Below are 13,836 nucleotides of genomic sequence, written 5' to 3' on the forward strand. Positions count from 1 at the left end.
ACCTACCCTAAATTTTTAGGCCATGTCAGTGGAAACAAACTTATTTTTTTGTTAGGCCTTAATCTGTTATCTGAACTTATCTCAATTGTCAATCAACAGCCTTCAAAAAGTTCACAGATTTGGGAAAAACTAATTGAATGTAACGCTCTATAACTAGAGCTTTGTCAGAGACGTGGCGTATACTCTCACATGCTGCACTGACACAGAATATTTTGCATGTTGTCTTCACAAAACAAGAGAAGCTAATTATAGTAATGTATGGTGATTTTTTAAAATTATTATGCCATTATCCTTTATGGCCATTTTGACCTTTGAATTCTTTCACATGACACACCGTCCAATGACTGTGACTGAACAAAATTAATGTACTGTGCATGCAATGTCATTTTATAATCTCACAATAAATGAAATTGTTATGGCCTGGACAAGCTCGTTTATGGCCATTTTTGACTTTTGAACTCCAAGTGTGACCTTGACCTTGGAGATATCGACATAATTCTTTTGCATGGCACACTGTCCAATGATTGTGTACCAAGTAATTTAAAAATCTCACAATAAATGACATACACATATATTTATGGCCCATACAAGATCATTTGTGGCCATTTTTTACCATTGAACTCTAAGTGTGACCTTGACGTTGTAGATATTGACGTAATTCTTTAACATGACACACCATCCAATGATGGTGAACAAATGTGCCACATGATTTTAAAAGCTCACAATGAACGACATAGTTATGGCCTGGACAAGCTCATTTATGGCCATTTTTGACCTTTGAACTCAAATTGTGACCTTGACCTTGGAGATATCGACATAAGTCTTTTGCATGACACTCCGTCCAATGATGGTGAACAAATTTGCCAAATTATTTTAAAATCTCACAATGAACGACATAGTAATGGCCCGGACAAGCTCATTTATGGCCTTTTTTTACCTTTGAACTCAAAGTGTGACCTTGACGTTAGAGATATCAACGTAAATCTTTCGCATAACATACTGTCCAATGATGGTGAACACATATGCCAAATGATTTTAAAGTCTCGCAATAAATGACAAAGTTATAACCTGGACAATTTCATTTATGGGCAACTCCAATTGTGACCTGGACCTTGGAGATATCATCGTACTTCTTTTGCATGACACACTGTTCCATGATGGTGAACAAATGTTCCTAGTCATTTTAAAATTTAACAATAAATGACATAGCTTTTGTCCGGACAAACTTTCGGTTTTAAACGCACTAAGTGACCCTGTGACCTAGTTTTGACCTGGCATGACCCATATTTAAACTTGACCTAGACATCATCAAGATACAACTTCTGACCAAGATCGAATGAAAATTTTGGGACAGACCCACAGACAGTCAGAACGACCGTCAAAGTGATTCCTATATAGCCCCCATTACCAATCGTAATGGGGGTATAATAATTTTACTTTAAATAAGAAAAAACAAATTCATATAATTTATAGTTCTATACTTTGTTAGATGTAAATGAATTAACATAAACATACATGTATAATAGTCATAAGACACTTTTGCTAATTGAGAAAAAATCAAATTGGGATTTTTATACAATAATGCTTTGGGAATGGTTTGGGAATGGGTCTGTTAAACTTAAACGCACCTGTAGATACATGGTTCAATGGAAGAAACCTGTCTAACAATTCTCTTAACATACCTACTTCCAAAAAATGGTGAATGTTTGTGTTTATCAAAGTGTTAAATGCAATTATTGTTTTATTTGGCAGGTTTTTCTTTTTGCCAATGAAAATAGTGATTATACTTGTGTATGTGGGAAGGGATAGAGTTGTGAAATGTTGTATGTTTCTAATTATGGACACAGTAGGGAATATCTCTTTGGTTATCTCTGAAAAAAACATGGCAATAAATAATAAAAATAAATATGTTTTTTCCCTTTAAGGGACCTTTTTACAGATTTTGGCATATATTTAAGTTTGTCATTAAATACCTTAAATTGATAAATGTAAATATACATCCATACAAAAATAAATAAATTAAATCAACTTGGCTCAAACCACTGACTGTTGGAGAAAAAGTCTAGCACTGACAGCACTCAGCCATCCCTGTTCACAGAGTGAGGGATGTATTGTATACTTTATATAGCAATCCCAGTTATGTCACAATATATACAATAACAATAACAGCAGAACTATCCAAATTATTCAAAAGTTTCGCGTGTGTAGCTCTTTATAAATTTTCATGTTTTTTAATTGTCAAATGATGCATAAATGGATATTTATGAGCATGGTAAAAGTTCAGTATTGCTGTTTCCTGGAAAATATCAAAAGTACAATGAAAATCTGCAAACCTGAAAAAATTTTTTTTCAATTTTGTCAATTTACGATTATCTGAAAAGGTCCCTTAAACGGTTTAAAAAAGACCATTTATGTTTACCAATAGTTTAACAAATTTTATGTCCAGTAAACGCAAAACAAACAAGAAATTATTTGAAAAAGTCCCATAGATAACCGGCATAACCCCCCAAAATATGGCATGCAATGTGTACATTGTACTTAAAGTTTAACAAATGTTAATTTCTTTATTACCATTGCAGAGCTCTATGGCAGAAACAAAACCTCATGTGGTGATGGCTTCGGCTCCCAGGCCGGAGCCAGAGAAGTCCGAGTTTTGGTACGGACCTTGGAGCTACAAGGCAGTGAAATCTCATATTCTCGAATCTGAGGGTCCAGCAAGAGAGAGGTAATATTTCATAAGAAGAGATTTCAACTTTTCAGTAAAGAATATCACAATAGCATTAAGATAAAATATATATATGTATATGATATGAGTGCTGGGACACCTTCTTGGTCCACACATTATGCAGCCCCTATGACCATGAATTTTGAACTGCAAAATACTCTCATTAAAATTAAAACAAAAGCTATTACAACAGTGTATTCATACTATGAAATAGTAATGCCTCTCAAAACCTTTGATGTCAACTAATGGGTTTGATGAAAAATAATCTGATACAGTTAAACTTAGGAATAATGTACATCAGTGATATCACTATTGGTAGTTTGGTATATGTGAATAAATTCTGCAAAATACAACATTCGGTATTACAGTATGATTTAAGCACCCAATTTTCCTTGCAAATTTTATGTATACATTTCTAGGTGGGAGGTATTATCAAAACATATTAAGCCTATTTATTAAGAAATGTGTTTTCTTATTCAAGATCTTTTAAAAGTACTGGTTCTTCCAAGGAAACAGACTCAAGAGTGCAGATTAACACTAATTGTATTTTCTGCTTCATCTAGATTTGAAGGGTCCCTGGAGTTACCTCAGGTCCCGGAGATGATTTTTGCGGGCAATATCTTGCGTATCCAGCATACATGCGGGTTTGGAGTGGAGTTCAACTGCCTGGATGCTCTAAAGCGTGTCGATCCCCACAATGATCACCTCAAGGTGGCAGCATCACAGGCTTGGAAGGAAGCAAGGTTGGTTTGAGCTGTTGTGCAATGAAAATAATTTGTGTTGACATCTGGAAAACTCATGGGGAAACGGGTCTGGAAAACTAATGGAAGCGTCATATTTTATGAATTGTAATTAAAAACAAGAGCTGTCTCCACAGGATGACATATGACCCTGATAAACGCTTTGATAGAAGTTATCACAATTTTTCCAAACCTAAACACATTTTTCGAAACTTTAAGGTCAAGGTCAAAGGGATCAAAATTTATGTGCGTATGGAAAGGCCTTGTCCATATACACATGCATACCAAATATGAATGTTACATCTGAAGCAACATAGAAGTTATGAGCATTTTTCGAAACCTAAACGTAAAGTGTGACGGAAAGACAGACAGATGAGAGACGGACAGTGCGATCACTATATGCCTTCCTTCAGGGGCATAAAAAAGGAAATCGTAAGGAACAGACCCCCTTCTTTTAAATGCATGTTTGTGCATATTGTCAGGAACATACTACTTCTTTTTATATGCAGGTTTGTGCATATAAATTACCAAATGTTATGCAGAACCAAAAAATTATAATCCTAAATTTTGACAGACAAGTATTTTGGCGCTACAAGAAAAAATGTACCAGTGAAATTTGTTGGTTTGTCAGCACATGTTAATCAGTGTGAATTTATGTTGTCAGTTACAGGGAATGTATATGTCTTCGTATGCAGCTTCAGAATTTACTGATCATAAGGATGCTACAATCAAATTATAAAATGTTTTTATTTAGAAGTTTGTTGAAGAGCATTTTGGTTTCTTAAAACAAATGGCAACACGCATGATAGTACATGTATCATTCACTTTTGAACTAAACCAGATATTATTAGCGGAAAGTGAGCTATTGTGATCACCCTACGTCTGGCATTGATGAGACTTGATCAGAATGTTTGTCTTGATTATATCTTGGCAGAGTTAAAATATTGGTAAACAGGATAAAAAAACTAGGTCACCTGGAAAAATCTGAGAAAAACCTTGTTACTACTCAAGTAGCCACATATATGGCTCTTTTGTCATGCTTCCATACACTAGGTCTCCACGTCAAAGCTTAGAAAAACCTTGCTACCTCTCTTGAAGTGGCATTTACAGCTAAATCTTGAGAATACCTAGTTCAAGCTAAATCTTGAGAATACCTAGTTCAAGCTAAATCTTGAGAAATACCTAGTTCAAGTTCAACTCTGGGTGACTTGTATCCAAAGCTAGGTCACCAGGCCAAATAATAGAAAATCCTTGTTACCACTTGAGAGGCCATATTGAAGGCCAAATCTTGATGAAACTTGGTCAGAATGCTTATCTTGACAACATCTAGGCAAATTTTGAATCTGGGTCATGTACACCCCAAAACAGGTCACCAGCTTAAATCTGAGACAAAATCTTGTGACAACTCTTTATACCACATTTATGAATCAATCTTTATAAAACTTGTTTGTAAATCTTGACAACATAAAGGCCAAGTTATTATCTGGATTATCCAAGACCATAAACTAGGTCACAAGTTCAAACCTAATAAAAGTCTTCTTAACTACTCTAGAGACCACATGTATTACACAATTTTATTGGAACTTGGCCAGAATATGTATCTTTACATTATCTAGACCAAGTTTAAAACTGGGTCACATGATTCCATAAACAATGTCACTATGTAATATCGTAGAAAAATCTTGATTCCAATCTAGAAGCTTCATTTATGGTTCAATTTTGATGAAATTTGGTAAGAATGTTTATCTTGACAATACCCAGGCGAAGTTAAATTTGGGTCATGTGTCTTGAAAACATACATTACCATTTCAAATAGAAAAAATATTACCACTATACAAGCAACATTTATGGCTAAATTTAAGATGAAACATTGTTATAATGTTTATTCTGACAATATGAATACCATGAATCTGGGTCAAGTGTGGTAAAAAGTAAGTCACCAGTTCAAGTCTGTACTCTGGACGCAGTTTGAACATAAGGGCCGTCATGGGCCTCTTGTTGTACTATGATTTGCATGCATGTTGATGTGCAGTGTAGAAAGGTTTTGGTGTTATCAAGCATGTCTTTAGTCCTTAAACTTACTGTTGCATATGGCTCTCCTGTGTGTTACAGATCTGACTGTGAACATATCAATGAAGTTGTGAAGCCTTTTGACTGGACTTATACAACAGACTACAAGGGAACTCTTTTTGGGGATGGACTGCAGGTATAAAACATAAACTTGGTAGATGCATTCAAAGCATGCACTTTCTGTACAGCTGAACATAGGGCTGTATCATGGTAAAAACATTAGACTTATATAAAAGTAGTTACTCTATATGAGCAATTTTTATGTATAAACAATAAGGGCATTTTGTGTTAATTGCTCTAAGAAAAGTAGATATTTGAAGAAAAAATAGACTTCACATGAATATGTATTCTCCCCTTTGTACAATTAATAACGTTTTACGACTAAAGAAAAGATCTTTGGGGATATGGGGATCTTTGCAAATGCTCTCCCTGGATTTTCAAATGTTTTTATACCCTGCCAAAGGTGGAGGGATATAGAATTGGCTTGGTACCTCTGTCTGTCATTCTGTCAGTCCGTCCGTCTGTGACAAAACTTTTCATGTTTATATCTCAGAATTTATTTAAGATATCAACATAAAACATCATGGGTGTATAGATATCAATGAGGAGAAGATGAAACATGCAGATGAACAATAACCCTACTACGGCTACACTTTCTTAAACAAGAGTTTATTTCCCTTTGGTTTTTTGTATGATGTAACTTTTCAGGACTATATCTCAGATACCATACAAGACTTCAACATGAAACTTCATGGGTGTATAAATATCAATGAGAAGTGCCATGCTCAAGAACCAAACCCTATACTTTCTTAAATAAGATATATTGCCCTTTGTTGTTTTTGTTTTGTGTAACTTTTCAGGGCCATATCTCAGATACATGATTTCAATATTAAACTGCATAGGTGTATAGATATCAATTAGGAGAACTGCAATTCATGAAAAACAATAACCCTACACTTCTTTTATTTTTTTATGCCCCCTTTTCGAAGAAAAGGTGGCATATAGTGATCGGACTGTCCGTCTGTCTGTCTTTCCGTCACATTTTGGGTTTAGGTTTCGAACAATGCTCATTACTTCTATGTCTCTTGAGATATAACCTTCATATTTGGTATGCATGTGTATATAGACGAGGCCTTTCCATACGCACACATTTTTTTACCCCTGTGACCTTGACCTTGAACTTAGGATCCGCGTTTAGGTTTCGAAATCTGCGTTTAGGTTTTGAAAAATGCTCATAATTTCTATGTCCCTTGAGATATAACCTTCATATTTGGTATGCATGTGTATATGGACAAAGCCTTTTCATACGCTCACAAAATTTTACCCCTGTGACCTTGACCTTGAACTTAGGGTCCGCGTTTAGGTTTCGAAATCTGCGTTTAGGTTTCGAAAAACGCTCATAACTTCTATGTCCCTTGAGATATATCCTTCATATTTGGTATGCATGTGTATATGGACAAGGCCTTTCCATACGCACAAAAAATTTTACCCCTGTGACCTTGAACTTAGGATCTGCGTTTAGGTTTAGAAATCTGCATTTAGGTTTAGAAATCTGCATTTAGGTTTCGATAAATGCTCATAACTTCTATGTCCCTTGAGATATAACCTTCATATTTGGTATGCATGTGTATATGGACACGGCCTTTCCATACGCACAAAAAAAATTACCCCTGTGACCTAGACGTTGAACTTAGGGTCTGTGTTTAGGTTTCGAAATCTACGTTTAGGTTTCGAAAAATGCTGATAACTTCTATGTCCATTGAGATATAACCTTCATATTTGGTATGCATGTGTATATGGACAAGGCCTTTCCATACGCACAAAAAATTTTACCACTGTGACCTTGACCTTGAAGTTAGGGTCCGCGTTTAGGTTTCGAAATCTGTGTTTAGATTTCGAAAAAGCTCATAATTTCTATCAAGTGTTTATAGGGGGCATAAGTCATCCTATGGTGACAGCTCTTGTTTGGATTATACCATAAATCAAGGGATTTGCATCCATCCATAAAACTTTATTTGGCAGGGGAAATCAATTCAACCAATTTGCTTGTTGTATTTGTTTTTGTCACACGACAGCAGCCAATTAACCTCATACTTAACAATTTCAAGCTACCGTTAACCTCACTCTTAACATGTTCAAGCTACAGTTAATCTCACACTTAACATGGTCAAGCTACAATTAACTTCACACTTAACATGGTCAAGCTACAATAAACATCACACTTAAGTTAACCTCACACTTAACATGGTAAAGCTACAGTTAACTTCACACTTAACATGGTCAAGCTACAGTTAACCTCACACTTAAGTTAACATCACACTTAACATGGTCAAGCTACAGATAACCTCACACTTAACATGGTCAAGCTTCAGTTAACCTCACACTTAACATGGTCAAGCTACAATTAACCTAACACTTAATTTAACCTCACACTTAACATTGTCAAGCTACAGTTAACCTCACATGGTCAAGCTACAGTTAACCTCACATGGTCAAGCTACAGTTAACCTCACACTTAACATGGTCAAGCTACAGTTCACCTCACACATAAGTTAACCTCAGACTTAACATTGTCAAGCTACAGGTAACCTCACACTTCACATGGTCAAGTAAACAGGTAACCTCACACTTAAAATTGTCAAGCTACAGTTAACCTCACACATAAGTTTACCTCACACTTACATGTAACATGGTCAAGCTACAGTTAACCTCACACTTAACATGGTCAAGCTACTGGTAACCTCACACATAAGTTAACCTCACACTTAAACACCAGAGAAGCAGTATAAAAGGGGCACAAACTCACAAAATGTCTACTTTTCAGTTGTACACTGGTGTGTAAACAGCAGAACACAAAAATGATTATTTTCAAAATATTTAAGTTTGTATTTAATATTTTCTGATGAAACTTGGCATACATATACTTAAGTATACAAACAATATGTATGCGTAATTTGGTGGTTGTGAGTTATATAGTTATTTACTTACAGAAAAAAGTTTTTTGTTGTCTGCTTGAAATTCAAATTTCCCTGTAAATGCTAAGCACCGCCCACTTGAAAGGTTATGAACTTCTCTCAGCCAATAGCTAGCGGATGACTCAAATCAAGTTTACATGTAAATACAGATTCAACACTTTACCAAATTGCTGTCTTCTCAAACACATGTTTCTGATTATAAACACTCTAATGTTATCAGCAAATCACTGGCAGATAAACCCAGCACACTAGTTAATGTAGGTAAACATTTTACCACCGCAAAATCAAGCAAGTGAGATAGATCCGGCTTTAAACATGGTCAAGCTACAGATAACCTCACACTTAACGTGATCAAGCTACAGTTAACCTCACATATAAGTTAACCTCATACTTAACATGGTCAAGCTACAGTTATCCTCACACTTAACATGGTCAAGCTACAGTTATCCTCACACTTAACATGGTCAAGCTACAGTTAACATGGTCAATCTACAGTTAACCTCACACTTATCATGGTCAAGCTATAGTTAACCTCACACTTAAGTTAACCTCACACTTAACATGGTTAAGCTAAGCTGGTGTTAATATTTTACTAGTACCAAGACTTTAAGATTACATTACAAACCAATGCCGAGCAAAAATCAGCTGTTGGTGGAAAATAGCTATGGATATTAAGTTACAAATCCTCAAGCAGATTTTCTAGACGAGTTGGGGTGAAACTTATCTTCACCCAATTGACAAGTGAGCTTATATATGAAGGCTCTAAATAAGAAGACAAATGTTGTTTGATCGATACACATTCAGGTAGAGGGAACAACAGAACGCATAGACATGGAGAAGTTGAAGTTGCGAGAGAAGATCCATTTCTATGACGACGTGATGTTGTTTGAGGATGAATTATCGGACAACGGAACATCTGTTATGAGTGTAAAAATTGTAGGTACTTAAAAAATGGCTTTTTATTTTTATTGTTCCAGAAGAATTTTGGAAGATAAATAAGCTTAATGTTTTATTAAGCTTATGTAACACTGCTTAAAACTGTGTTTTACTGAAATATTTATTTCCTTTTCAATTATGACATATGAAATTCTATTGTTATAATATTATTTTTATTTTTTTATTTATTTTTTATCAGTCATTTAAAAAAATGTATTCATGTAGTACATGGCGAATATTACAGGACTGTTGTGTTCTTATGGGTTGTATCGCAGGAGTTGCATGTTTGATGTGGTATTTCTTGTGCCTGCTGGGCGATAGGAAAACAATGTTACACAATCAATAAGTGTAATGTAACCCACCAGAATACCATAGCATTATTATATTTAATTTATTGTATACCTCTCTCAGGTAAAAAATAATTGAAATTACTAATGCACAATATTTATTGAAATTGGTACATTTACAAAAAAGAAAAACAAATCAAGTTATTCTGCTCGGATCATAACATGTATATTTACCAACCATAACTTCCAAAAGTAGCCCGCTTTCTAAAATATATATTCTCTGATTACAGAGGGTTATGCCTAGCAGTTTCTTCATTTTATTGCGGCAATACATGAGGGTAGACAGTGTCATAGTTAGAGTGTTAGATACTCGTCTTTATCATGAGGTAGGTGCACTTGCTGTTTTTTCTGCAATTTAATCTTAACACTGTTGAAGAAAATAGATGCTAAAATAATACTCTGGTATAAAAAGAGCATTTAAATATTTGCACCATTTTTTCTAATTGGTTATGGTCTTATGTCATATGTGGCAGCTAATGAGATCACGAAACCTTGCTCAGTGATTTCAATGGAAGCAGAATCCTGCATTTTGATGCAAGCAAGTTGCAATTTTCTCAATTTTGACTGCTGCAAAAAAATTAGCCTTGAATCATTTTGACACATTTCTTTTCCACAATCCAGCTTAAAGAAAGGACCAGAAATGATCATTTATGGAATTAATAAAGCTTTTGTAAAATCGTTTTATTCATTATTATGATAAATAAGCTATTACAAAACCTTAAACATGCATTTATGAACATTTCAAGTTACTTCAGTATTTTCACCATTATCATTTTTATTTTTACCCCTCATTATTTTGAGACATTGGGTCATTTTGACTTCTGGTTTTCAAAATCTACTTAAATCCCTGCTTGCTTGACTTTACAGCTGAGAGCTCCCTACCACACTGCGCGCATGTGCTAGGCTGGTCGAGAGCTATGCTGGCCCCATATGTCATAAGACCTATTTTTGCTTGTAGTTGCTCATATATAGGTTTTAATTTATAAAGTGTGTTATAGCATTTGTCTATTTGATTACTTTTATTAACTATTAAACAAGAAAACAAACATAAGAAAGAACAGATCCTTATCTTTAAGAAGATATCTTCAATTTGAAGTTATGCAGAACTCTTGATCAACATGTCAGTATTGTCACAGATTGTTTTTGATATACGTTCTTTGAAAATGAAAGAAACTTGTGCACTAAAACAGTCAAAACAAGGCACCGATGTCTGTCCATAATGGCACACTTGAAAAGTAATACCACTTCAGTTATAGCTCTTGGGCCATAAGTGATTAAGTGAGCATTTATGGGTAGCTGTCATACTTGTGCAATATTCATCTCTATTTACTTCATATAAATTACCGCTGCAATATAAAATTGATATTAATATTGATATTCTTTCAAACTGAGCTCAGTAAAAGAGTGGTCAACTTATAAACATTTTGATGTTCCAGGCCAAGAATAACTATATTTTACGAGAACATACTTGTAAAGACAGCAAAATAGACGACTTAAAGGTATTTTTGTTGTGTTATGTATTGTAAGAAAAAGGTTCAAATGGATCTTTAAAATGAACATATTTTTATATCCCCACCACTATAGTGGGAGACATTTTGTTTTTTTCGCTGTCTGTTGGTTTGTTGCTTTGTTTGTGTTTGTTTGTGCAAACTTTAACATCTGCCATAAATTTTGCAATATTTAAGATAGCAACTTCATATTTGGCATGCATGTGTACCTCATGGAGCTGCACATTTTGAGTGGTGAAAGGTCAAGTTCGTTCATCCTTCAAGGTCAAATATATGGGTCAAAATCGCTCATTTAATGTACACTTTTGCAATATTGAAGATAGCAAATTGATATTTGGCATGCATGTGTATCTCATGGAGCTGCACATTTTGAGTAGTGAAAGGTCAAGGTCATCCTTCAAGGTCAAAGGTCAAATTAATGGGGACATAGTGTTTCACAAACACATTATTTGTTTAAATAAGTTAATAAAGTATTAAATGTGTCTTAAATTGACCATCTCGTCTAAAACATTATGTGGAGCAACTATTACATATTTCTGGATTATAGACATCAATCTATACATGTTTCTGGATTATTTTCATAAGACATGACATATTTCTAGAATATTTGCATCAACCATTTTATGATTCTGGAATATGTAAATCAATCATGACATGAATCTTGATAATGTGCATGCATCATGGCATATTTCTGTATTATTTACATCAGCTAGTACATGTTTATTGATAATGTATATCAGCAATTACATGTTCTAGGATTATGTACATCAACCATTATATGTTTAAGAATTATTAACATCAGCCACTATATGTTTCTGGATTATGTACTTCAGCCTTTATATATTTCTGGAATATGTTCTAATCATTACATATTTCTTAAATGTGTAAACAAATCATTACGTGTTTCTGCAAAGTGCTAATGAAACACTATAAAGTTCTACCAGGTTATATTGTCCAATATAGGTACATAAACGTTTTTAGATTTGTCTACATGCCAATGCATGTTTTATGTCTAATGTGTCCCATTTCAGGCTCCAATCAATGTTATATGTGACCCAAATGAAGTGGCCCAGATTCTTCCTGTGAGAAACGAACTGTTTGAGAAAATAGTTTTTCCAGAGATTGAACAAGAAATCAAGACAGAAGCAAATGAAACAGCAACAGAAGATCAAGAAAGCGGTGACATGGTAGACAGTGAATCAGTTGAAACTGACAGATAAAGGAAAATACTATTTTATGAAATGACAGTATGTTGCTGGGAAAACTTAGATTTTCAATAATGTGCTTTATCTGTCGGTTTTGCTGAGGAATGGTTTTGCATCCAAAACTACTCTGTGAGACTTCTGCAAAAACGAAAATATTTCCTCTCCTATTTTAAACTAAATATAGTCATTTCAAGGCAATAAGTATATATGATTCAATTAAAATTCTGTATTTTTATGTCCCCCATCACAATAGTGCGGGACATTTTGTTTTTGCCCTGGCTGTTGCTTTGTTTGTTTGTTTGTGCAAACTTAAACATTTGCAATGACTTTTGCAATTATATTGAAGACAGCAACTTCATATTTTTGACATAAGCATGTGTATCTCATGTAGCTGCACATTTTGAGTGAGGAAAGGTTAAGGTCATCCTTCCAGGTTAAAGGTCAAATATATGGTTCAAAATCGCTCATTTAATGTACACTTTTGCAATATTGAAGATAGCAACTTGATATTTGGCATGCATGTGTATCTCAAAAGGTCAAGGTCATCCTTCAAGGTCAAAGGTCAAATATATGGGTCAAAATCGCTCATTTAATGTACACTTTTGCAATATTGAAGATAGCAACTTGATATTTGGCGTGCATGTGTATCTCATGGAGCTGCACATTTTGAGTGGTGAAAGGTCAAGGTCATCCTTCAAGGTCAAAGGTCAAATATATGGGGACTTAGTGTTTCACAAACACATAGCTTGTTTTTTCTTTAAGTTCCAAAGAAATTCGTATTATGTTCACATGGGGTAGTAGGAGACATTGGCAATACAAATATGTACTGGTAGCAAAGAAAGTTGTGTATAACCAGGCTTTTGGGCTGACGGTAATGTCCTTGTGCCAGATAGCAAATATGAGCAAACAGGAATTACCAAAGGCATCATGGCTTTTCATGCATTTACTAAATCTGATAAAATCTTGTCATCAATCCTTTTATGCTGCTCTGATTTCTGTTACATATTTATATGTATGTTTTTGTGTTTAATTCTGTGTTTAGTGTATGAAACATTATTAAAAATCGTCTTATGTCATTGTTTGAATTCCAATGGTAGTCTAATTGAGTACACATCAGTTCAATACAAAATGCTGATTGCAAGACAATTAAATGTAAACTCTTAATAAAGTAACATCACACCAGAGCCAATTTTGACTACCTCCTCCCTGTCTTGGCTGGATGATGCAAAGAATCATTTGTAAAAGATTGGACTGATGAATATGTAGTGCAGATCTTGTATGGTATGAATGGATGTGGGGAATGTTAGGAGGTTCTTAGCGTGCTTAAAAT

At 34.5% G+C, this 13,836-nt stretch overlaps 1 protein-coding gene across 1 annotated transcript; it reads left to right on the forward strand.

The window, feature by feature from the left end:
* Window positions 1-2,579: 2,579 nt before the first annotated feature.
* Window positions 2,580-13,577, forward strand: LOC127852135 (TIP41-like protein). Its single transcript, XM_052385959.1, has 7 exons — window positions 2,580-2,725; window positions 3,289-3,468; window positions 5,578-5,671; window positions 9,315-9,446; window positions 10,024-10,119; window positions 11,230-11,292; window positions 12,333-13,577. Exons 1-7 carry the CDS (start codon window positions 2,586-2,588, stop codon window positions 12,519-12,521), a joined length of 894 nt encoding a protein of 297 aa, XP_052241919.1. The 5' UTR covers window positions 2,580-2,585; the 3' UTR covers window positions 12,522-13,577.
* Window positions 13,578-13,836: the final 259 nt, after the last annotated feature.

This window comes from Dreissena polymorpha, chromosome 12 (genome assembly GCF_020536995.1).
Source record: "Dreissena polymorpha isolate Duluth1 chromosome 12, UMN_Dpol_1.0, whole genome shotgun sequence".
NCBI classification, from domain to species: Eukaryota; Metazoa; Mollusca; class Bivalvia; order Myida; family Dreissenidae; genus Dreissena; species Dreissena polymorpha.

Bases quoted from the DNA above. Each gene is read 5' to 3' on its own strand.
- LOC127852135 (XM_052385959.1), top strand. From the start codon at position 2,586: ATGGCAGAAACAAAACCTCATGTGGTGATGGCTTCGGCTCCCAGGCCG. The intron at 9,447-10,023 runs GTAGGTACTTAA...CTCTGATTACAG, and splicing joins CTGTTATGAGTGTAAAAATT to AGGGTTATGCCTAGCAGTTT. The intron at 11,293-12,332 runs GTATTTTTGTTG...GTCCCATTTCAG, and splicing joins GCAAAATAGACGACTTAAAG to GCTCCAATCAATGTTATATG.